Source organism: Calidris pugnax, unplaced genomic scaffold, assembly GCF_001431845.1.
Source record: "Calidris pugnax isolate Ruff unplaced genomic scaffold, ASM143184v1 scaffold18, whole genome shotgun sequence".
Taxonomy (NCBI): domain Eukaryota; kingdom Metazoa; phylum Chordata; class Aves; order Charadriiformes; family Scolopacidae; genus Calidris; species Calidris pugnax.
Window position 1 is genome coordinate 8,625,543 of NW_015090812.1, and position 17,831 is coordinate 8,643,373.

General features: G+C 38.5%; 1 protein-coding gene across 4 annotated transcripts in view; it reads right to left on the reverse strand.

The window, feature by feature from the left end:
• Window positions 1–17,831, reverse strand: part of MAST2 (microtubule associated serine/threonine kinase 2) — a 175,118-nt gene that overhangs the window by 28,870 nt on the left and 128,417 nt on the right. For all 4 annotated transcript variants that reach the window (XM_014939194.1, XM_014939193.1, XM_014939192.1 and 1 more), the window contains 6 exons: window positions 14,912–14,987; window positions 13,386–13,595; window positions 7,240–7,341; window positions 3,122–3,254; window positions 1,413–1,474; window positions 700–785 (listed from right to left, as the gene is read on the reverse strand). In XM_014939194.1, the coding sequence (XP_014794680.1) occupies window positions 700–785; window positions 1,413–1,474; window positions 3,122–3,254; window positions 7,240–7,341; window positions 13,386–13,595; window positions 14,912–14,987 (669 nt within the window). The remainder of the gene's footprint in view (window positions 1–699; window positions 786–1,412; window positions 1,475–3,121; window positions 3,255–7,239; window positions 7,342–13,385; window positions 13,596–14,911; window positions 14,988–17,831) is intronic.

Below are 17,831 nucleotides of genomic sequence, written 5' to 3' on the forward strand. Positions count from 1 at the left end.
AATAACATTTGCAACTACACAATTTTACCCTCACTCATTTAGACTTTAAACAAACACAAATCACAGGACTTAACCAGACAGCATGAAAGGAAATACGGACTACCTTGCTAAGCAATAAGGAAATGGATGCAAAACAATTTTCTCTGACTCATGGAACTACATCTTTTTACTATTACTTAGGAAATCTTACAATAAACTAAGTGACAATATTTTCCCTCGAGTCAATATTTAGGGAAAATGTTTTTGTCATCTCAAGCTAAGGTACTGAAGTGTCTATGTTTTACCTACCTACCATAAAGAAATGGTGCAGAAATAGTTACTGGAAAACCAAGCTTGAGGCCACAGTTAGGAAGGGCTTCAGAGAACTTGCGCCACAGAGGGATTAGGAATACCATATTCTGAAAACTTTAATGTAGGGCAACTAATTTTCCTGAGCTGGAAGCTTTGTGTCAGTTCAACGCAACTTAACGACTTCGCAGCCAGGAACTATATCCAGGTACAGGGGCTATTGTCTAAGAAATCCCAAGATCTTGCAAGAAATGGCATCTCCCAGAAGAATGCAGCAACACAACAAGTGTGGAACCTCTCTAAGACTCAAGTAAAATTCATTTATGCTTTGGACCCAACCAAACCCACTCATTTGCCCAGGTAGGACAATAATAGTATTTTCTTCTAAAGCAAAGTCTGAAAAAGCCTTACCCATAAGCACCATTACTGATCAGTTTAATGGTTTCAAACTCTTCTTCAGATGGAGTTTTCTTTGACTGGACAGAGGCCCCACGGCTCTGAGGAAAGACAACAAGAAAATGGAGATCAGCAGTAAGAATTTTTTTGTGCTCTTCTTCTTTAAGCAGCATTCACCCAAACTCAATCCATTTCTTAACCACTGGACTCCTCAGCTTTAGGATAATGGTCTGTATCCCTAGGACTCTTGCAGGTTCCCTCCACAATTATTAGCATAATCAGTGGACTGTAGGATTCAGGCCTTTCCCCAACTTAAAATTTTTAAAATACCAATAAACTAAACAGCTAAGGAATTGCGAAACCTAATGAGTTATATACTTAAAATTTTCCAACAGTCTGCTACTAAAGCCAACTCTCTTCAATACCCATCACATTTTACAAATGCAGGTATAAAGAATTTCTCCAGATGATTTTTGTTTTACAAGTCTAAAAAAAAATCAAAACTTGATGATAATGCCTGTTCGCAACTTTTAAGCATTTCACCACCACAGTATAGAGATTTCCATATTTTGAGTGTATATTCTAGTTTTAACATGCACTTTTAAATGTCAGCACTATTTTTTTTTTTAATTAAAATTACTCTGCATTATAATTAATTCTTCACTGTAGACTACTTCTTTCCAGCGAAAAAAAAAGTGCTAGACAGAGTGAGCGTATTACTGCTTTACCTCGACTGAATCATCTGTCTCAGGAGTGTCTGGGCTGTCATAGCTATTCAGCTGGGCCATTTCTGAAAAGAAAGAGGAAAGATTACTCCTAATCATCTCAATCAAACACTATTCTCTTTGTTTATACTAGACAAACAGGATCTTAAGAGGTGCTTGTAGATGAGGAAGGGCATTTTTCCCCTCTGTAAAAAGTCACCCCAATTATACAGTGATAACCTTTAACATCTCTTATGCCGTAGGCAGTATTGAATATAATTAATTGTTCTAATTTCAGCCTGACTTATTCTAGGTGGCTTCTGTAACAAGTAAAAGCAATAAATGCAAGTTTGGAGAAACCGCTAGCTAGTTAATATTAAAACCTATTCCATGCATATATGTCTGCATATAGCCTGGTGGCACCTCTGTACTCCAGAAAAGAAAAAGCTTTACATTTCAAACAACCTCTCTCCATGAAATGTGTCTGATTCTGCTGAAAATGCTGAGCAGCAGCAAACTGGGAGAAAGTCAGTTAGTTTAGGCTACTCAGCTCTCTGAGGAGATGCTACAAACTTTGCAAAACCAAATCCTACACTAACTACTAGTCTCTGCGCAGACATCAGTGACATTTCTGGGTGCCCTCCTTACAGAAAGGAAATAATGTACCTTGACATCTCCACACATTTCTAAAGAAAATTTGACTTTAGTAAGGGGAATTAGTGATGGAAAGGTTCTCTCCCATGACAGGGATCAAAGGAAATTTCCCTTTAATGTCAGATTTCAACAAATGCTATTAAATTGCATTTAGCAATCTTTGGTAGAAATTTTCCCGAAGAGCTTTTCACTTGAAGTCAACCTGTCACTGTCATTCCGGTAAACACCATAGAAGTTAAACTAGTCCTATCCAGATGACTAATTTATGCTAAAATTATGCTCTCCCGAGAAAACAAAAAGTACGGTTCAATTGCTGAAATATTCTGCAGTAACCTCCGGTCTCTGTCACACTTTGTGTTGTTGCTGAGCAAGTCGAGCACGCTCGTAACACTTGTCACCGGAGAAGAGATTCAGCTAGCAAAGTGCCAGGCAGAGAAAGTAACTCACCCATCCCAAAGTAAGGATGTTCTGGGCCTCTGTACATTTATAGCATCTTCAATTTACCATATGCAATTCTGGGACCCAGCAGAAAAGCTGTTACTGCCTTCTAAAGCATTGCTCTCTTTGGTTTCGCTTCTATGCAAGATGTGAAAATACAGTCTCATCTCCACCTAAAAATTCATACTACTCCTGGTTTCTCATGGAAAATCACAACAAATAAGCTTTTCCCAGAGAAGACAACAAAGTGGGATGACAGGATGCTTTCCAACTAGGCTACCAGCAGGCAGGCAGGTCAGAAAAATAATGGGCAAATTTACTTTTACTGCCCAACAGCACAGGGAAAACAGTTAAATCATAAAGCCATTTTCTAACATTGTTTCAGCTACAATACAGGGAGACATTATTAACACCATAAGTAAAGAACTGTCACTGTTGATGTGCGATCCTTACCCCTGCAACACTCCTTTGAGACATGGGGCTGGAAAGGACAGTCTAGAATTTGACAGCAAACAGGAAAATAAGGAAAAATGGCCTTGAAATTAAACCAATACAATAAAAGCCTCCTTCAGCTAAGTAGCAACCAGGAGAACTGGTTATCCTTTCAAGCAGTTTGGAGAGTACAAAACAAGAGTTCTCACCCTCCAGGGGATCCCTGGTGAGTCCCAACTGGCTGATAATATAACGAGGAATGTCACATTTAATTCCTTGCCCTTCCTTGGCATGGCCTTCTGCAGCTTCTAGCAAATGGTAGAACTCTTCAGGATCAAATTCCTACAGCAAAGTGGTGAGAGAGACAGAGAAGGGTAAATGATTCAGCATCACAATTACAAAAAGTTTCTCCCCTGTACAGGAAACTCTTCAGAAACATCCAAAGTTAATTCTGGGCTCAACGGTGATGAGAAACATTGGCAGTTACAACAAGCACAACACATTGCCACCCTGCTCTGCACAAATGAGACATCCACAGTCTGCTGGATGTCCACTAGCTTAGATCTGCAAATCAAAACAGGACAAGGACTGTAGGGAATTTTTATGAGCCAAACTCAGACTGATCATCAGATCATATGGTCGAGATAATGTAAGCATCAATGTGGACACACCTCCCAATTCCGTCACATTGAGATGGGCCAGGGAAAGGTCTGTGAGGAAGACGGAGGTGCCACCTTCTGCCACCTCCATCTGACAGGCGAGTTAAGCCAATATAAACCTCTCCTGCTTTCAAATGTCACTTCTGATCAAACCACACACCCAATCCAGTTCTGTAACTGTACCGACGTTAGCAATTGCTAATTAAATTATTAATAAAACAGCAATTGGTATTTTACTAGCAGAGGATTTCACTTTCTGTATAAGAAATACTGCTGCATTATTTCTTGTACTATACAGTACAGGATCACCTTATCAATTCAGTCTTGGTGTATGTGGTCTCTAAGGCAAGGAAAGGTTATAAGAAGGTGTGATCTCTTCTATGAGACTAACAAATACAGTTGGAAATAAAAGACCAGCTTTTGGCGGCAGGAGCACTCTGCTCAGAAGCAAGTTCACTAGTCAGCTTGAACTCTCCCCTACAAAACTCATCATACACCAGCAACGAGCAGCTCCGCCAAGAATCCTCAAAAATTTCCTAGTGAAATGGGAGGGTAAAATGGGAAGAGTTACAGCACACAGCTGTGAGGGCATCAGGAGAGAACTGATGTGAGCGTGCTCAGCAGCATAAGGGAAAAGAGAGCACAGAACTGCAAACAAGAAAAACAAATATGATGACATAAAGATATTTGAATGGTTAGAGAAACAGAAAAAAGATGCACTTTTTCTTCATTGCTTTAAGCAGTGCTGTTTAGATACATGCTGTCAGCAAAGACAGTGCAAGAAAACAAGTTCCTTCCTAATTCTACTGGAAAAGGGTTCATCAGCTCCCTCAGAACTGGCAGAGAGCAAGAGCCAGACCAGAGAGGACCACGGGAGAGAGATGGTCAACAGCACTGCGCTACTGGAAGGAGTGGAGTCAAGGAAGGACTCTTCATGATACAATCACAAGCCTTTTATTGGCAAGTGAAGGACAAAAGTAAAAAGGTCTGGTGACAAAAAATTCAAACGTACAAAAAGCCTAAGAAATTAAACAAGTTCCATTTCTGTCTTCTTTTTAGTAGATTTATTTAATCATCTGAAAACAATTTTACTTAAATGTAGAAGAATGATCCCTACTAAGCAGAAGCAAATGCTATGGAAAAATAATCTGAAAAAAAGAATAAATTACATACTTTTTACCAGAAGATGGTTTCAGTGCTGCACAAAACACATTATTATTTTCTTGAAGCCCCAGAGACTCAGTCCATAAATAAACATTTCACAGTCCAACAGGTTATGTAAAGACTGAAGCCAAATAATGGAAACACTTAAATGCCTTCAGCCAATTAAAACAAACACGGTCACTGCCTATATGGTCAGTTATTTCATTTACAAGGAAGAAATAAGTATGAGCTGTTACTAAAATTAACATTAATATTAAATCCTAGAATATTTGTCAACAAATTCACAAGGAATGAAGCTAGAGGTTAAATTACCAAAAAAAAAAAAACTTTTTAAAAAAAGAAATTTAGTTCTCAAGCTACTTAAGTGGTAGACTACCCATTGCTATATTTCTTGTTCTTTTAAGGGATAAAAGGGACATTAATACTTAAGTCTTCATGTCAACAGAATAAAACATATATATGGAAAAAAATTGCTAGAAAGGCAATCAAGGTTAAATGAGCAGGAAAGACAAATATACAGATACTATTTTTATGCTTTGAAGTCTAGCCACTTCATTATCAAGGTTGTCACTACATGCTTTGGAGTTCATTACTCAAATCTCAATGACTCGACGGCTTCCATCTGCTCCCACTCACTTTGCAGAACATCAGGTGCAGAAGATAGTGGAGGAACCTGGAGACCTATTGATTTGCAGCTAAAAGCCGACTTGAGTTTGGACCTGCTCACAGGTATAGAGATGGGTTCACAAAACTTACTGAGGTTTCATGCCTTCTGAGATGATGTGTTACTAGTAGAGTGTACGCAAGCATGAATAACAGTGGTGACCACATCAAATACAAACACAATAAGCTTAAACTTAGTCGCCTTCTTCATTGTCTTCACTTCCAATGGGTATTTTGAATAAGTGCTAGAAGATAACTGGAGGCACAAAACTCCTCTAAATCACAAAAAATAGTTTTGAAAGCCAAAGAATTCCCAGGCTGAATGGAGTTATGTCCAGGATTTTCAATATAAAGTAGTGGAGACTTCTTCAATAAGTAAGTGTAGGCATCTGTCTGTCTAGTTGTGTGGCCAACCTTTTCATCACCAACAATGGTCTTCCTTGTGCTATACGGTTCGCAGCAAAGCAATCCATCTGGCAGTCATGGAGGACGAGTAGGGGAACCTTACAAAGTTTACTGGTGTTTTCACCAGTACCTCAGCAGATGTTTTCAAAAGCTGACATCCTTGGAACATTGAACCCCTCTTGTCTACTTTGTCACAGAAAGCTCTGAAAAACTCATTTATCTGCTAATTACTCCATTGATAAAAGTCACCCCTGTGCACACTACCCACAGTGTGCTTCAGCTGTTAACTGCACACCTACATCCAGCCACAGATTCCTAATTTAGCCAACTGCTTTCATGTCCCAATCAGATGTAACTTCTTTGTCATTTTTATGTCCAGAAAGAACCATAACATTGTGAGCTTCAACCTCTCATGTAACACAAGCCAAGGACTTTCATCCTGCTATTTCATAATTTTCTACTGCAGGTTTGTGACACCTTCTCCAGCCCTCAAACAATTTTTTGTGACTCTTCCCTACACTTTCACCAATTTTTCAAGATCCTTTTAAAATAGTGTCACAAAAATGACCCCTATAACCAATAGCCACCACAACATTGTGCACATCTGAGGCCTGAACATCACTTTTCATAACTATTCAAGAATTGTATTAATCCTCTGCTGTGGCATCACAGTGACAATGCATGTTCAGGCTGCATAAGTATTTTTGCAGTTGTACAACTTCAGGACACAGTGGCCTATTTCATTGGGATGGCCTATACACTTTTCATCACATCCTAGAGTTAAATAAAAGAATACAGTCTTACTGGCCACAGTAAGTAGTTGGAAAAAAGCAATGGGACTTGCTTTTCCATGTATTCCAGTAACACTGAAAAGGATTTCAACCACAGGCTTCCAATTCTGCTTGGATCTCTCACTGGCCTACCCTTCTTGTTCACAGCTGGAAAATGTGACATGAGGCTTCTCTGCAATTGCTGGGTTTACAGTAGAAGTTTGAGTCCAAGAACCCAAACGTTATTTATACCATGGACAGGAACTTCCTCATTAGTGACAGTTCTTTCTTAGCACGGCTCTCTGGGCACCGTACACACACCACACATGTACACACACTTCACTGTACCTACTAACAACACGAGGAAAATCAGGTGGCATCAAGTAGCGTGAAATGATGTCAACAGCTACATCTGGCCCCTCAGCCATGAACTTTATACTAAAATATAATCTAGCTGCTGCTACAGCTGACACTCCATTGGAAAGATACTTCTATATTAATGCAAAAGACACTTAGTACTTCTTTTTGTAAAATATTGATTTATTTTTCTTCAATGTTTTTCTCCGAATTTTAAGCTTTCTCTCAAAGGCTTTGTCTTCCTTATCTCCCCAAACACACACCAGACTCTTTAGATCACACACACACTCTCCCGAGGACCACACTTACCAGGCACTCCAGCAGCCGAGCCGGCCGTGCAATGATAATCATCAGCTTCTTCACAAGTTGGGTAACGAAGGCAACCTCGGAGCTCTCGGATCGCTCGTGGGCCTGTGGAGAGCAGAACATCACATTATGGTCCTTGCAGTGAACTCTTCATTTTTATGTCAGATGGTGAAGGCAGAGCAATCACCAGCACAGCAACTGCAATTCCTCAGCAAAGGCAGGACTGAGTCAGGGCAGGCAATGATCTCAGCCCATTCAAGGATGCCAAGTTACATCCAGCTTTTCCATTACAACTGACTCCTTTTATCATGCAAGAGATATTTCAAAGGCTCTATTTGCATTATATCACCTATCAATTGTATTAGATATGATGTGTTTTTATTTTATTTTTTAAAATGAAAGTAGGAATACTGTTTTTTTTCAATTTTACCATCCACATGATACTGACGTCCAGATAATTACTAACAGCCACACATATTTCTAGGCTTTACTTTCAGCTAGAATTTGAACTACTTCTGTTCATCATCAAGAAAAACCTAAACTTTAATTTCTCTTTATTTTTATAAATCCTGCTGAACAACTACAGCATTATATTGTATGCTTTGTAAGACCAAGCATGTGAGCAAAGCAAATATATAGAAACCTAATTCAGAGAATGTATTCTTGTCCACCCCCTTTACCAGATTTCAGCATAAATTCAAGGCTTAGTTTCAAGTGGTGTGTGTGTGTGACAGGGTGTCTTTTTATAACAATAAACACACTGAAGCAAATGTAAAAACAAAACCATCACGAAAGACAAATTTGAACAACCGCCCCCACATTACTCTCCCTTTGCTCAAACACACAATGGTTAGACTATGAATCCTGAAGCACAAATGAAATAGTATTTCATTGCAGGGTGATAAAAAGATGGTTCCAATGAGTAAAAACTCGGAAACAAAGTATAGCTATTTTTTCCCCATCTGGTCTTAAAAATTAAGCTTTAGCAGAGCCACAAATATAAAGTCCAGAAATTAAACAATGAGCCAGATCAACAAGGATGCAAGCAGCAAGAAATTAAAAGGCTCGTTTAGCCTTGTTCATTAGCACCATCTAAGAAAAAGACATATATGGGTGAGAAGTCAAAATCACACTGGTGATCACCTGAAAGAACAATAAAAACATGGGGAAGGAGAAATTCAGAGCTAGAAACATACAGGCAGCATTTTAAAGAATATATCCCTGATCATTTTTACCAAACAAAAAAAATAAGAGTTTATTATTTCTCATTTTGACACAGGTCAGAATAAGAAATGTTATTTGTTTTCTTCAGCACCGATAAGCTAGAGCTAGAATTTTAACCTTGAAGAAAATGATGTAATCTAAAAAGAACATCAGAGATGTTTCCTGGCTATAGAGCCTTATAAAGAAGATTATTTTGAAAGCATTGGAATAAGTTGCAATTTTTTTCTAAATAAAAGGTATTTTCTCATTATAAAATAGAAAATGATCAAAATGATGATGATTAGTATTCACCATGTATCCCCCTAATGCATTATGCAAACTTATGAGTTAAAATATGAATTCTAGAAAGAAATTAATGCTTTCATATTTGAAAAGACATTCCAGATCACCAGGGGTTAGCTGTGTTGAAATGAATAAATAAAACATCAACAACTTTATATTATTTGAAATATGAGCCACGCAATTGCAAAGTCCTCCCCCCCAGTAAGTTATATCATGCAAAATATAACAATTCATCATTTTGCATCCATTTGTATTGTTGAAGCAAACTTATTCTTTCAAATCAAGCCCTTTTGTTTTCTCCTTTTCTCATCTACAACAACTTAGGCAAAATAATTTAAAGATGTAACTAATTTAATCAGGTGTCTGTTTTGAAAATGAAAAGCCAGACCATGACTGTGAAATGACACAGAAAAGCAAAAGGGGGGGAAAAAAAAAAAAAAAAGGATTTACAATTACAAAAATCAAACACAACTTGTAACAGCCACTCAGCCATCATCTCTGCACAGTGCTGCTCTTCCAAGATCCTCAGTAAAACTGCCTCTTCTTGTCTCCTTCCTGTGCAGGACAGCCCGGACATCCCTACAGACGTCTTGTTTACAGTCTGTCCCAAGGACAGCATCTGGAAACCAGAGGGTTATATAGCCAAGCGCTGCCTGCCGCTTCCATGTGCCTTGGTACGAGGCTTGCCACCTAATTAGCAGTTCCCAATGACGACACGCTTGTCTGAAGGTTGCTGGTGGCATTTCAGGATTTCCCCCCCCCCTCCCCTGCCTCCCAAGGGGAGGAGGGAGAAGCTATAAGGGTTGTGGGTAGAGAGGCTGATGCCATTCCTGCACACATTGCCAGTGACACGTGTACAGGAGGTAGCAATGGGTAATTTACAAACCGATTCCCTCATCTGAAAGACCCATCCGTCACTAACTGTAGTCACTGGGGCATGAAATTAAAATCACTGTCCTCCCCTGGGGTTCAGCAGGACCAATAACTGGGATATGCAAGTCACAAGGCTGTAATTGAGCTAATATACTGATGGAAACCAAAACAATAGACCTGCAACGCCAAGAACCAATAAATTTACACTCAGGCTTGAATTGAGAAAGCAAACCCAATCGGAATATCCATTTGCCAATGTGCAGCATCAGTCACCGCAGCATCACACCAACACCTTCCCCTTTTTCCTTTGTTCCATGCACAGGAACACCTGTAATCCTTCACCTTCCTCACCAATTGGCTACACCTACGCAAAAGCCATTAAACTTCTCTTGGCAAGTTTCACCTCATCAATTCAACCAGGTAATAGCTGATTATAACCTTTTTTTACCCTGGAACCTGAGCTCCCATCTCACCCTCTAACCACACCCCACAGTAACAGATAAAGAGCTGAATGTCATATATTCTTTTTTATAAGGGCTTTATCTCATTTTTCAATTTTTTAATTTTAACACTCAAGTCCATGTCTTCCAAAATAAAGAAAATCTCCTACATTCATTTTTACTTCAAGATAATTTCAATGATGCAATAAGCAAACAGGCTTTTCTGGCTAAAAGATAGTATTTCATGCTACAAACAAGGGAAAATATCTCATTTGCCATAACTAATGAGATTTGTTGGTATTTCATTACAAAAGTCAGGATCTAAAAACTTTTAAAAGCTTTCTAGTTTTGTATATTTAAGTAGCTAATTATTTACATACTCAGTTACTCTATTTTATGGGTACATTTTTACAACATAAAGTAGACTCAAACTGCAAAACATTAAAACAAGTTTTCTTTCTGTGGTTTAGTCTGTTACCACGTGTCAAAATCAGCACCTTAAAAAAGAATTTCAAGAGAATCCATTCTTTCACAGTAAAACTGTAGGAAAATCCATGGGTATTCCTGCCACTTGCTGACCTGCTGCTGCTCACTTCCATATTCACCAATAAATTAATCTTTCTATATCTTATAAAAATATACCATAAAGCTATATATCCTACTGCACAGACCATACAACTTCCCAAGTAGAAGGCCTTTTTTGACGACCTTCCAGTTGGCATTTTTATATAGCGTGTAACTCCACGTGATACATTAAAGCTAAGCAAAGGTAAAGACCCTGCAGCCAAGTTTGACATAATCTAATATTGACTCCAAACTTCTTGCATTTCAGGTGAGTCCCTCAAAAGAAATATTATTGCCAATTTCTATATACTTAGATAGAAACATCCCACTTATTTCCTTTCAGAATGCAGTCTGAAGAGCAAAGCACAGGCTGGAAAGCAGGGGAATACAAGTACTTCTAAAATATTAAAACATAAAAGACAGGGGACTATGATAGGACAGAAAATATACATGAGAAATATGTGGAATGAAGCCTATGGCATTCCTCTGCTGTCTTCAATTTCTTTCTCCTCTTCCTTCCCAGCCCACTCTGCCTCCCTTGTCTCTCTAAGCTTTCCCTTTAATCATCTCTAGCCCAACTCACTTCCTAAAGTAAAACAATTAAACTTAAGAGCTGACCCTTCTCTCATCCCTGGGGCTCCACAGAAGATTTTGAGGAGGAAGAGGTCAAAGCAAGCCCTGAATGTCAATTCCTGAACAAGCCCAGAGATGACCATTGCATTTTCTCTAATAACAGTTCAATGTCATCTTTCCCTGTGCTTAGGAGGAGCAGCAGGATCAAAGGGAAAAGGACATTTAAGAAGTGTGTTTTAAGGATTTGTTCTGAGGAAAGGGAAAGGAAAAAAGAAATTTATATGACCCGTACCTTCTCCAAAATCCTGATTAACCTCTTCAGGCCAGAAGACAGGCCTGAAAGTGCAGACTGGAAGTGGCCAAACCCAATTTATTGCTCTCTCAATTCTTTATGATATGAGAAATCATTGTCCACATACAGAGGAGGAAATTCTGGGAGTGGGAGGATTTTCAAGCTCCAAGTATCTCCACCAGAAGCAGTAAAACACATTGCAGTCCCCTCCCACCCTGGGCCGCTTTGCCAAGCATGGACACCCACCTACAGTGAAATCTTTTCAACTTCCAAACAACCACCCAGAGAGGCCTGATCCCTTATTTCACAGCTGATGTGTGCAAATACCCTGCTTCCAGACTCTGGAGATACAAGGTGGACCCAGTGGCACGTGCTCATCTGGCTGCAGGGAATCCCTCCATCTCCCCTTTCACTGTCCTGCACAGGCAGGACCCCTCTTCCTGCCTCCCCAGTCCACAGCCAGCCAGCACTGGGCCCACCAGTAATGGCTGGGTGATGCTCACCCTGCCTAGGAAGGCTACGCTGCCACTCTCAAATTTTCTTCTCTTTTAAAGACCACAAATACTGAACAATTTCTTCTACTAGATGCAGTTTATCCAGCCCTGGATGGTGGCATCAACGGTCAAACTCTTGCACGGCATCCAAAGAACACCACTTTTACCAGGAAACACATTTTTTAACTATTAAATGCATCCACAACGGTTGCTGATATCCCATAGGCAGAGAACCATATAGGCCCTTGAAAGATAGTCCCCACCCCTCTTGATCTGTCAAAATTACATTCCCCATCCAGGCAGAACATCACAAAACCAAACATGAGTCATTTTTCTCCCATGCATAACAAATATCAGGGAAACTACAGCCACTGTCATATAAATGGGGTAGCCAAAGATTTTAGCTGATACAAAGGAAGATTTTGCCATTTTAACAAAACTTTTTAATGCAATAGTTGTATATTTCTATAGTATTTGTATTCATCTGCCATTTTCTAATGCCTGGAAAGAGTGGCAAAGGGGTACAAACCAGTGCAATTCATGTCAGTGGGTTGGCAAACTGATCAATGACATATAAACACATCTCCACCAAACAGATGAAAAATCATCACCACAAATAAATTATTTCAGGTGTTCTGCTTCTAGGTGTCTCAGTGATATTTGTTATCTGAGACTAGGATCTTCATAAATCCTGTGTTTTCAGCTTGCTATCTCCTTATATCAAAGCGGAGGATTATGAAGACATTCCCAAACGGAGGTTTGGACCCAGCAACTGGTAATAGCACTGACTCTTCACAACAGCTGCAGCATAAATTCTAGAAGATTTTTTGAATTTTATATTATTTTCATTTTAAAGGAAAAGAGCAATTTTTAATGAGTAGCTGATGCATACTGAGCATGCATTAAAATTGTGCCCCCTTGTGTATTTTCATATGCTTTGAACACCACAAAACACATCGAAGTACTAAAAAACCCACAACTGGATTAAGTTCAGCTCAAGAAAATCTTTTATGAAAAATTAATAGCAACACTACAAACTATGGTGTTTTCACTCCTTGAAGGCACTATTGTAATTAATAAGTCATTCAGAGTCTTGAAGTACATGAAAGAAAAGTTCAGTAGTTTCCTTCATCTAGATGAACCCAATTTTCATAAATGGTAAAGACTGCCTTTGACTTATTCATATGCATATTTAACTTTTGTACAAACAAAGCACACAGGTGAAGTGATTTGCTCAAATCCACCCGTGGTAGATCAACAGCAGACCAGAACAACTCAGATCTCCCGACACCCCCACCTGCTGTCTTTCCCCTGGAATCCACGTTGTCTCTCCTAAAATCAAAGCTCTGGCTTATTGTTTAAAGTTTCAATCAAAATAATATATTCTACTTTCCAGAGAGCACTTACATCCTGGAGAAGTTTCTCCAAGTTTTCCTGCAGCTCATAAAAGTACCGAGAAGTAATAAGACCTTCACGTGATTTATCTAGGCAATCTCTGGCCAGTTCAATAACTTGATGATGAATGAAACTTAGGACCCCATCTGCTAATTGCAGCACGTTCTCTGGAGCATTAGAGGCAATAAACTCAGCCAGCCGTTCTTCCATCTGCGCCGTGGCCTACGAGTACGGAATAAAGAGAAATTACTCTTAAATTTTACTATCCCAGAACTTAAAACATAAACAAGTACGGTGCTAAAGTAACATATTTGCAATTCCAAAATACACAAGGCTTACAAAATACTCCAAAATACAATAGCATTTCGCTGAGACTAAAAATAGCATACCAAAGGCAAAAGTTACCTTCACATGAGCAAACAACAAAAAATTAACCAGAACACACTTTCTGAAAATGCAAATGACCATGAAAATATCTTGGTCCTGAGGCTGTATTCCTCCCTGGGTCTCCAGAGTAAAGACATAAGATATGAGGCAGTTTTCAGAACTTTTAGGCAAGACCATGAAGCTGAAAATCATTGCCCCAAGCAACAGACACACAGCATGTCTATCACTATATGCCCTGATATCCCGTCTCCAGAGAAACATCTATTTTTGCTATTGGTAGAGCTGGAAGGAATGGCCCTATCAACAGCTCTGGGATATACATAATCTTCTACATTAATTTCAATGAGATGTTAACTTTCAAAGCTTGATTCCACAGATTTCAATATTCAGCTTTTTTTTAAAAAAAAAAACAACCCACACTTATTTCCACTGCAGATCACTTCAGCACATTTCAGTGTGACTGAATTCGGATTGATTTTTCTAAAAACCCAAATCTATCTTCATTGCTTCCCTGGTACCAAAAGGCCCAGTGGCAAACATGTTTTTACCCTAAACCTCTCGTATAATTTGGAATGGCTTTAAGAGAAAACTTTGCATTTCCAATATGTAAATGGAAAGCCTACCAAAACCAAAGTAGTTTGGATCAGTATAAATCAAATCAATGCAGTTATACAAGGGAATAATGAGAGAATGTTACTCAACTTATTTTTAAATTACTCTAAAATAGCTTTTTAAAGTATATATAAAACTAAACAAAACATCCCTCTTCAAGCCTCGATCTGATTTGGAATTTAAAGAAAAAGACAAGGATTAGTTAAAAATAGCTGGAGACACTGGTCTCATAAACAACATAAATGGACTGAGCAGCCAGAACACTGCCCTTCTCCTCATTCCTGCGAGCATTTGTCATGCCAATAAAAGACATGAGAAATTTTGTAAATATGATGTACATACACAAATACAGAAAGCTTTTCTATATCTTTTACTGCAGAATTAATATGTGAAACAGAGAATGCAGCTTCAAACTCCCAGCAAACTGCACTGCTTGGAAATCAGAGGTAAGAGCTGGGCTCTTCCAATGAGCACGACGAATTAATTCTAAGCTTGGTCACAAGTTCATTGAATGTATTATTCAAAAAGTGATTCCTTACCTTTGGAAACCTTTCTTTGTACACATGATTCATCATTATTATTTCACTGTCAAAGGAAATTGGGGAGCGACCCGGGCTAGAGGAGAAAAGAAAGTATGTTATCGTTTATTGCATCAAAACCCTCCAAAATCCAGTGCTGGTTGTAATGCAGCCACGCTGACTGTAGCCCTTCCAAAGCTTCAACTTCACTTCAGTAATGGGCAGATCCTTAAATTCAGAGAAAATCCTAGCAAGCAATGGCAATCTACAGCCCCACAGTTAACTCATCTGAAAACTGCTAACTCTCCTGTCTTCACGTGAACTCAGGCAGAAATCCACCTATTTTTAGTGGATGCAAGCCCTACCATATAAGCATGTAAATAATCAGTGCATTTGTTGCAGGTACATCTGTAATTTCCCTTGTTCTCTTCCTCCCTCCATGGCAGTGGTATCAGCCCTGCCCAGGAAAAAATAAAAAATAATAATAAAAAAAATCACTATTTTCTCTGGAGTCTCTAGTGCTGGAAAGGAGCAGAGTAAAATGGAACAAGGAACTGGAGATGCCTTGCTTTCCTTTGTCTGAAGAATACCACAGTACAGGAGGGATGTATGAGCAGTGTTATTCAGCTAAATCTTATATATAAATACCACAAGCAATAGGAACAGAATACTTTTATGAAAACTGCACTCCCCTTGAGGCATGTTACACCACGGATGCATATGCATGTATGCATAGGTTAGCAAGCAACTTCAAAAAAACAGGACGCTACATCTTGACAAACTGCATTTATATTACCGTTTGGGTATTATTTTTTTTTTTCAAGAAGAGTTGCATCTCATTTCATCACATCTGATGGTATGCAATGCTCTGACTCATTCTGCCACCGAGGACAGCCGGAGTGAGGTAATGCAGATAATCCCTAGCTACAGGATCGCCTACAGCATCTCATCTCTCTGGTTACCTTGTTCTAATGTTCAAGACAAGCAACGGCTTCAATTACTCGGAATCTTACATGATCATCGTCTTTACGATTTTAAGAGTACTACATATTGCTAAAAATATTTTCTCTATGTCAAAAAGTACAATTTCATCTTGAATGAGTTCAGACATTTTAAACTTTCTCATGAAGGATGAAATGAATATCTCTAAATGGAATAAATGCATTTTAAACTTGGAATGCATTACAGTTACTACCTTGCTGCTAACCTATTTAAAGGAAAAAACATTCTTTTGGGAACATATATTTACAATTCAAAGAAAATTTAACTCACTGGCTCATGGAATATAGCAATACCCATCTCTTTTCATGCCTGGTGCTGGAATTCCATGAATTACATTGTGTCTTGTTTTTATTAAGGTTTATCCCTCCGCTTGGGAAAACGCACTTCAGATTAGATCTCTCACTGAATCCTTATGTTAAAGGAGAAAAACTGATTTGGATGTTTTGGATACCAAGTAAAAACACATTTTCATCGACTTCTTTTGAAGAAAATACATTCCTTAGCTTGGTAGATAGCTATTTTTAATCAAGGAAAAATTTCTTCAAAAAGAAACTTACATTTATATTCATATGTAATGTATGACACAATAAAAAGAAGGCTAAGAACATTTAAATTTCAGACTTGGAAGCAACTTCCCCCACACATCTCACCTGCTATCTTTAGCCTTCTTTCACTAAGACCAAACAATCTGACACAAACATATGACACTTGTTTCCTGGCAGTTCATACGAAGCTGAAGAACTTGGTGAACATAGTTAATGAAGAACTTATTTTTCTATAATATGTTTTTTCTCCGTGTGATTTAAGTGAGGTATAAATTACAAAGATATATAAGGCCTTTGATACTAAGTACAGAAATATGGAGGCACATACATACTTCATTTTAACACTAAAGTAGTCCTACTAAAATTTGTGCATGCTTAAATATTTGAGGTCTTAGGGCTACAATAAAACATGAGAGGTTTTGCCTTTTGCTTTCAAGGCAATTTATTCCTCTGGAGGTGGAAAATTAAGAGCTATGGAGAAATCATGTTCCTTGAACTCCTCTGCCAGCAGATGTAGTGTTTCCTTAAGGAGAGCCACAACAATATGGGAGTTTATTGGGTTTGCTTGTTTTTTACGATTCTGAAACAAAGCAGTTTCTCCGCACAAGAGTCAACCGATTGGCAAGAAAGAAAACATTTATAATCCTGTGGCTTCCTTGGACATTGGCAGTTTTGTCTCTCTCTCTTTGAAAGCTGATTAATGGCACTTTTTACCACCTAAAATGACAGAGTATACAAACAGCTCAGATAAAACCTGGGATCAAGGTTCAAATAGTCATTCTAAATAAAATTTGCCCAATATAACATGTCAAATTAAATGTATAGCTTTATTGCAAGACTGCAACATAATATACTGCGCTATAATTTTTTATGTTGATCCTTAGCCTGGGAAACTACAGAAATAATTAGAGGGATAACTGACTAACTAACCAAAGGCTGGCTGCCAGGCACTGCCGGTTACTTTACAGCACCTTTGAGACACAACCAGGAGAAAAAGAAGCCAGGACTGGGCAGATAACTGAATGCCACCAAAGGAGAACATAAGGGAATTTAAAAAGAAAAAAAGAAAAAAGGAGCTTAATACATTTTATTGGCATGACAGCTTTTCAAATGCAAAAGCTTCACACATCTATCTAGCACCAAAAGTTTCACATACAGAACTAAAGCAGTCTAACATTTCAAGCCTCACAAAGGAACAGATTATTTTCTGTAAAACAGAGGACACATACTGTGCACGTGCATAACATTTTAAGGCAAGAAGCGTCTGCTTCTCTTTTCTTGGTGTAGATAGGTAGGTCAAAGAAATGATTATTGTCAGTGAGTTTTTCATTTCAGCAGAGCAGACATTAGAAGAATAATATCTGTCCCCTTAAGCCTAACAACAGAATGAAAAA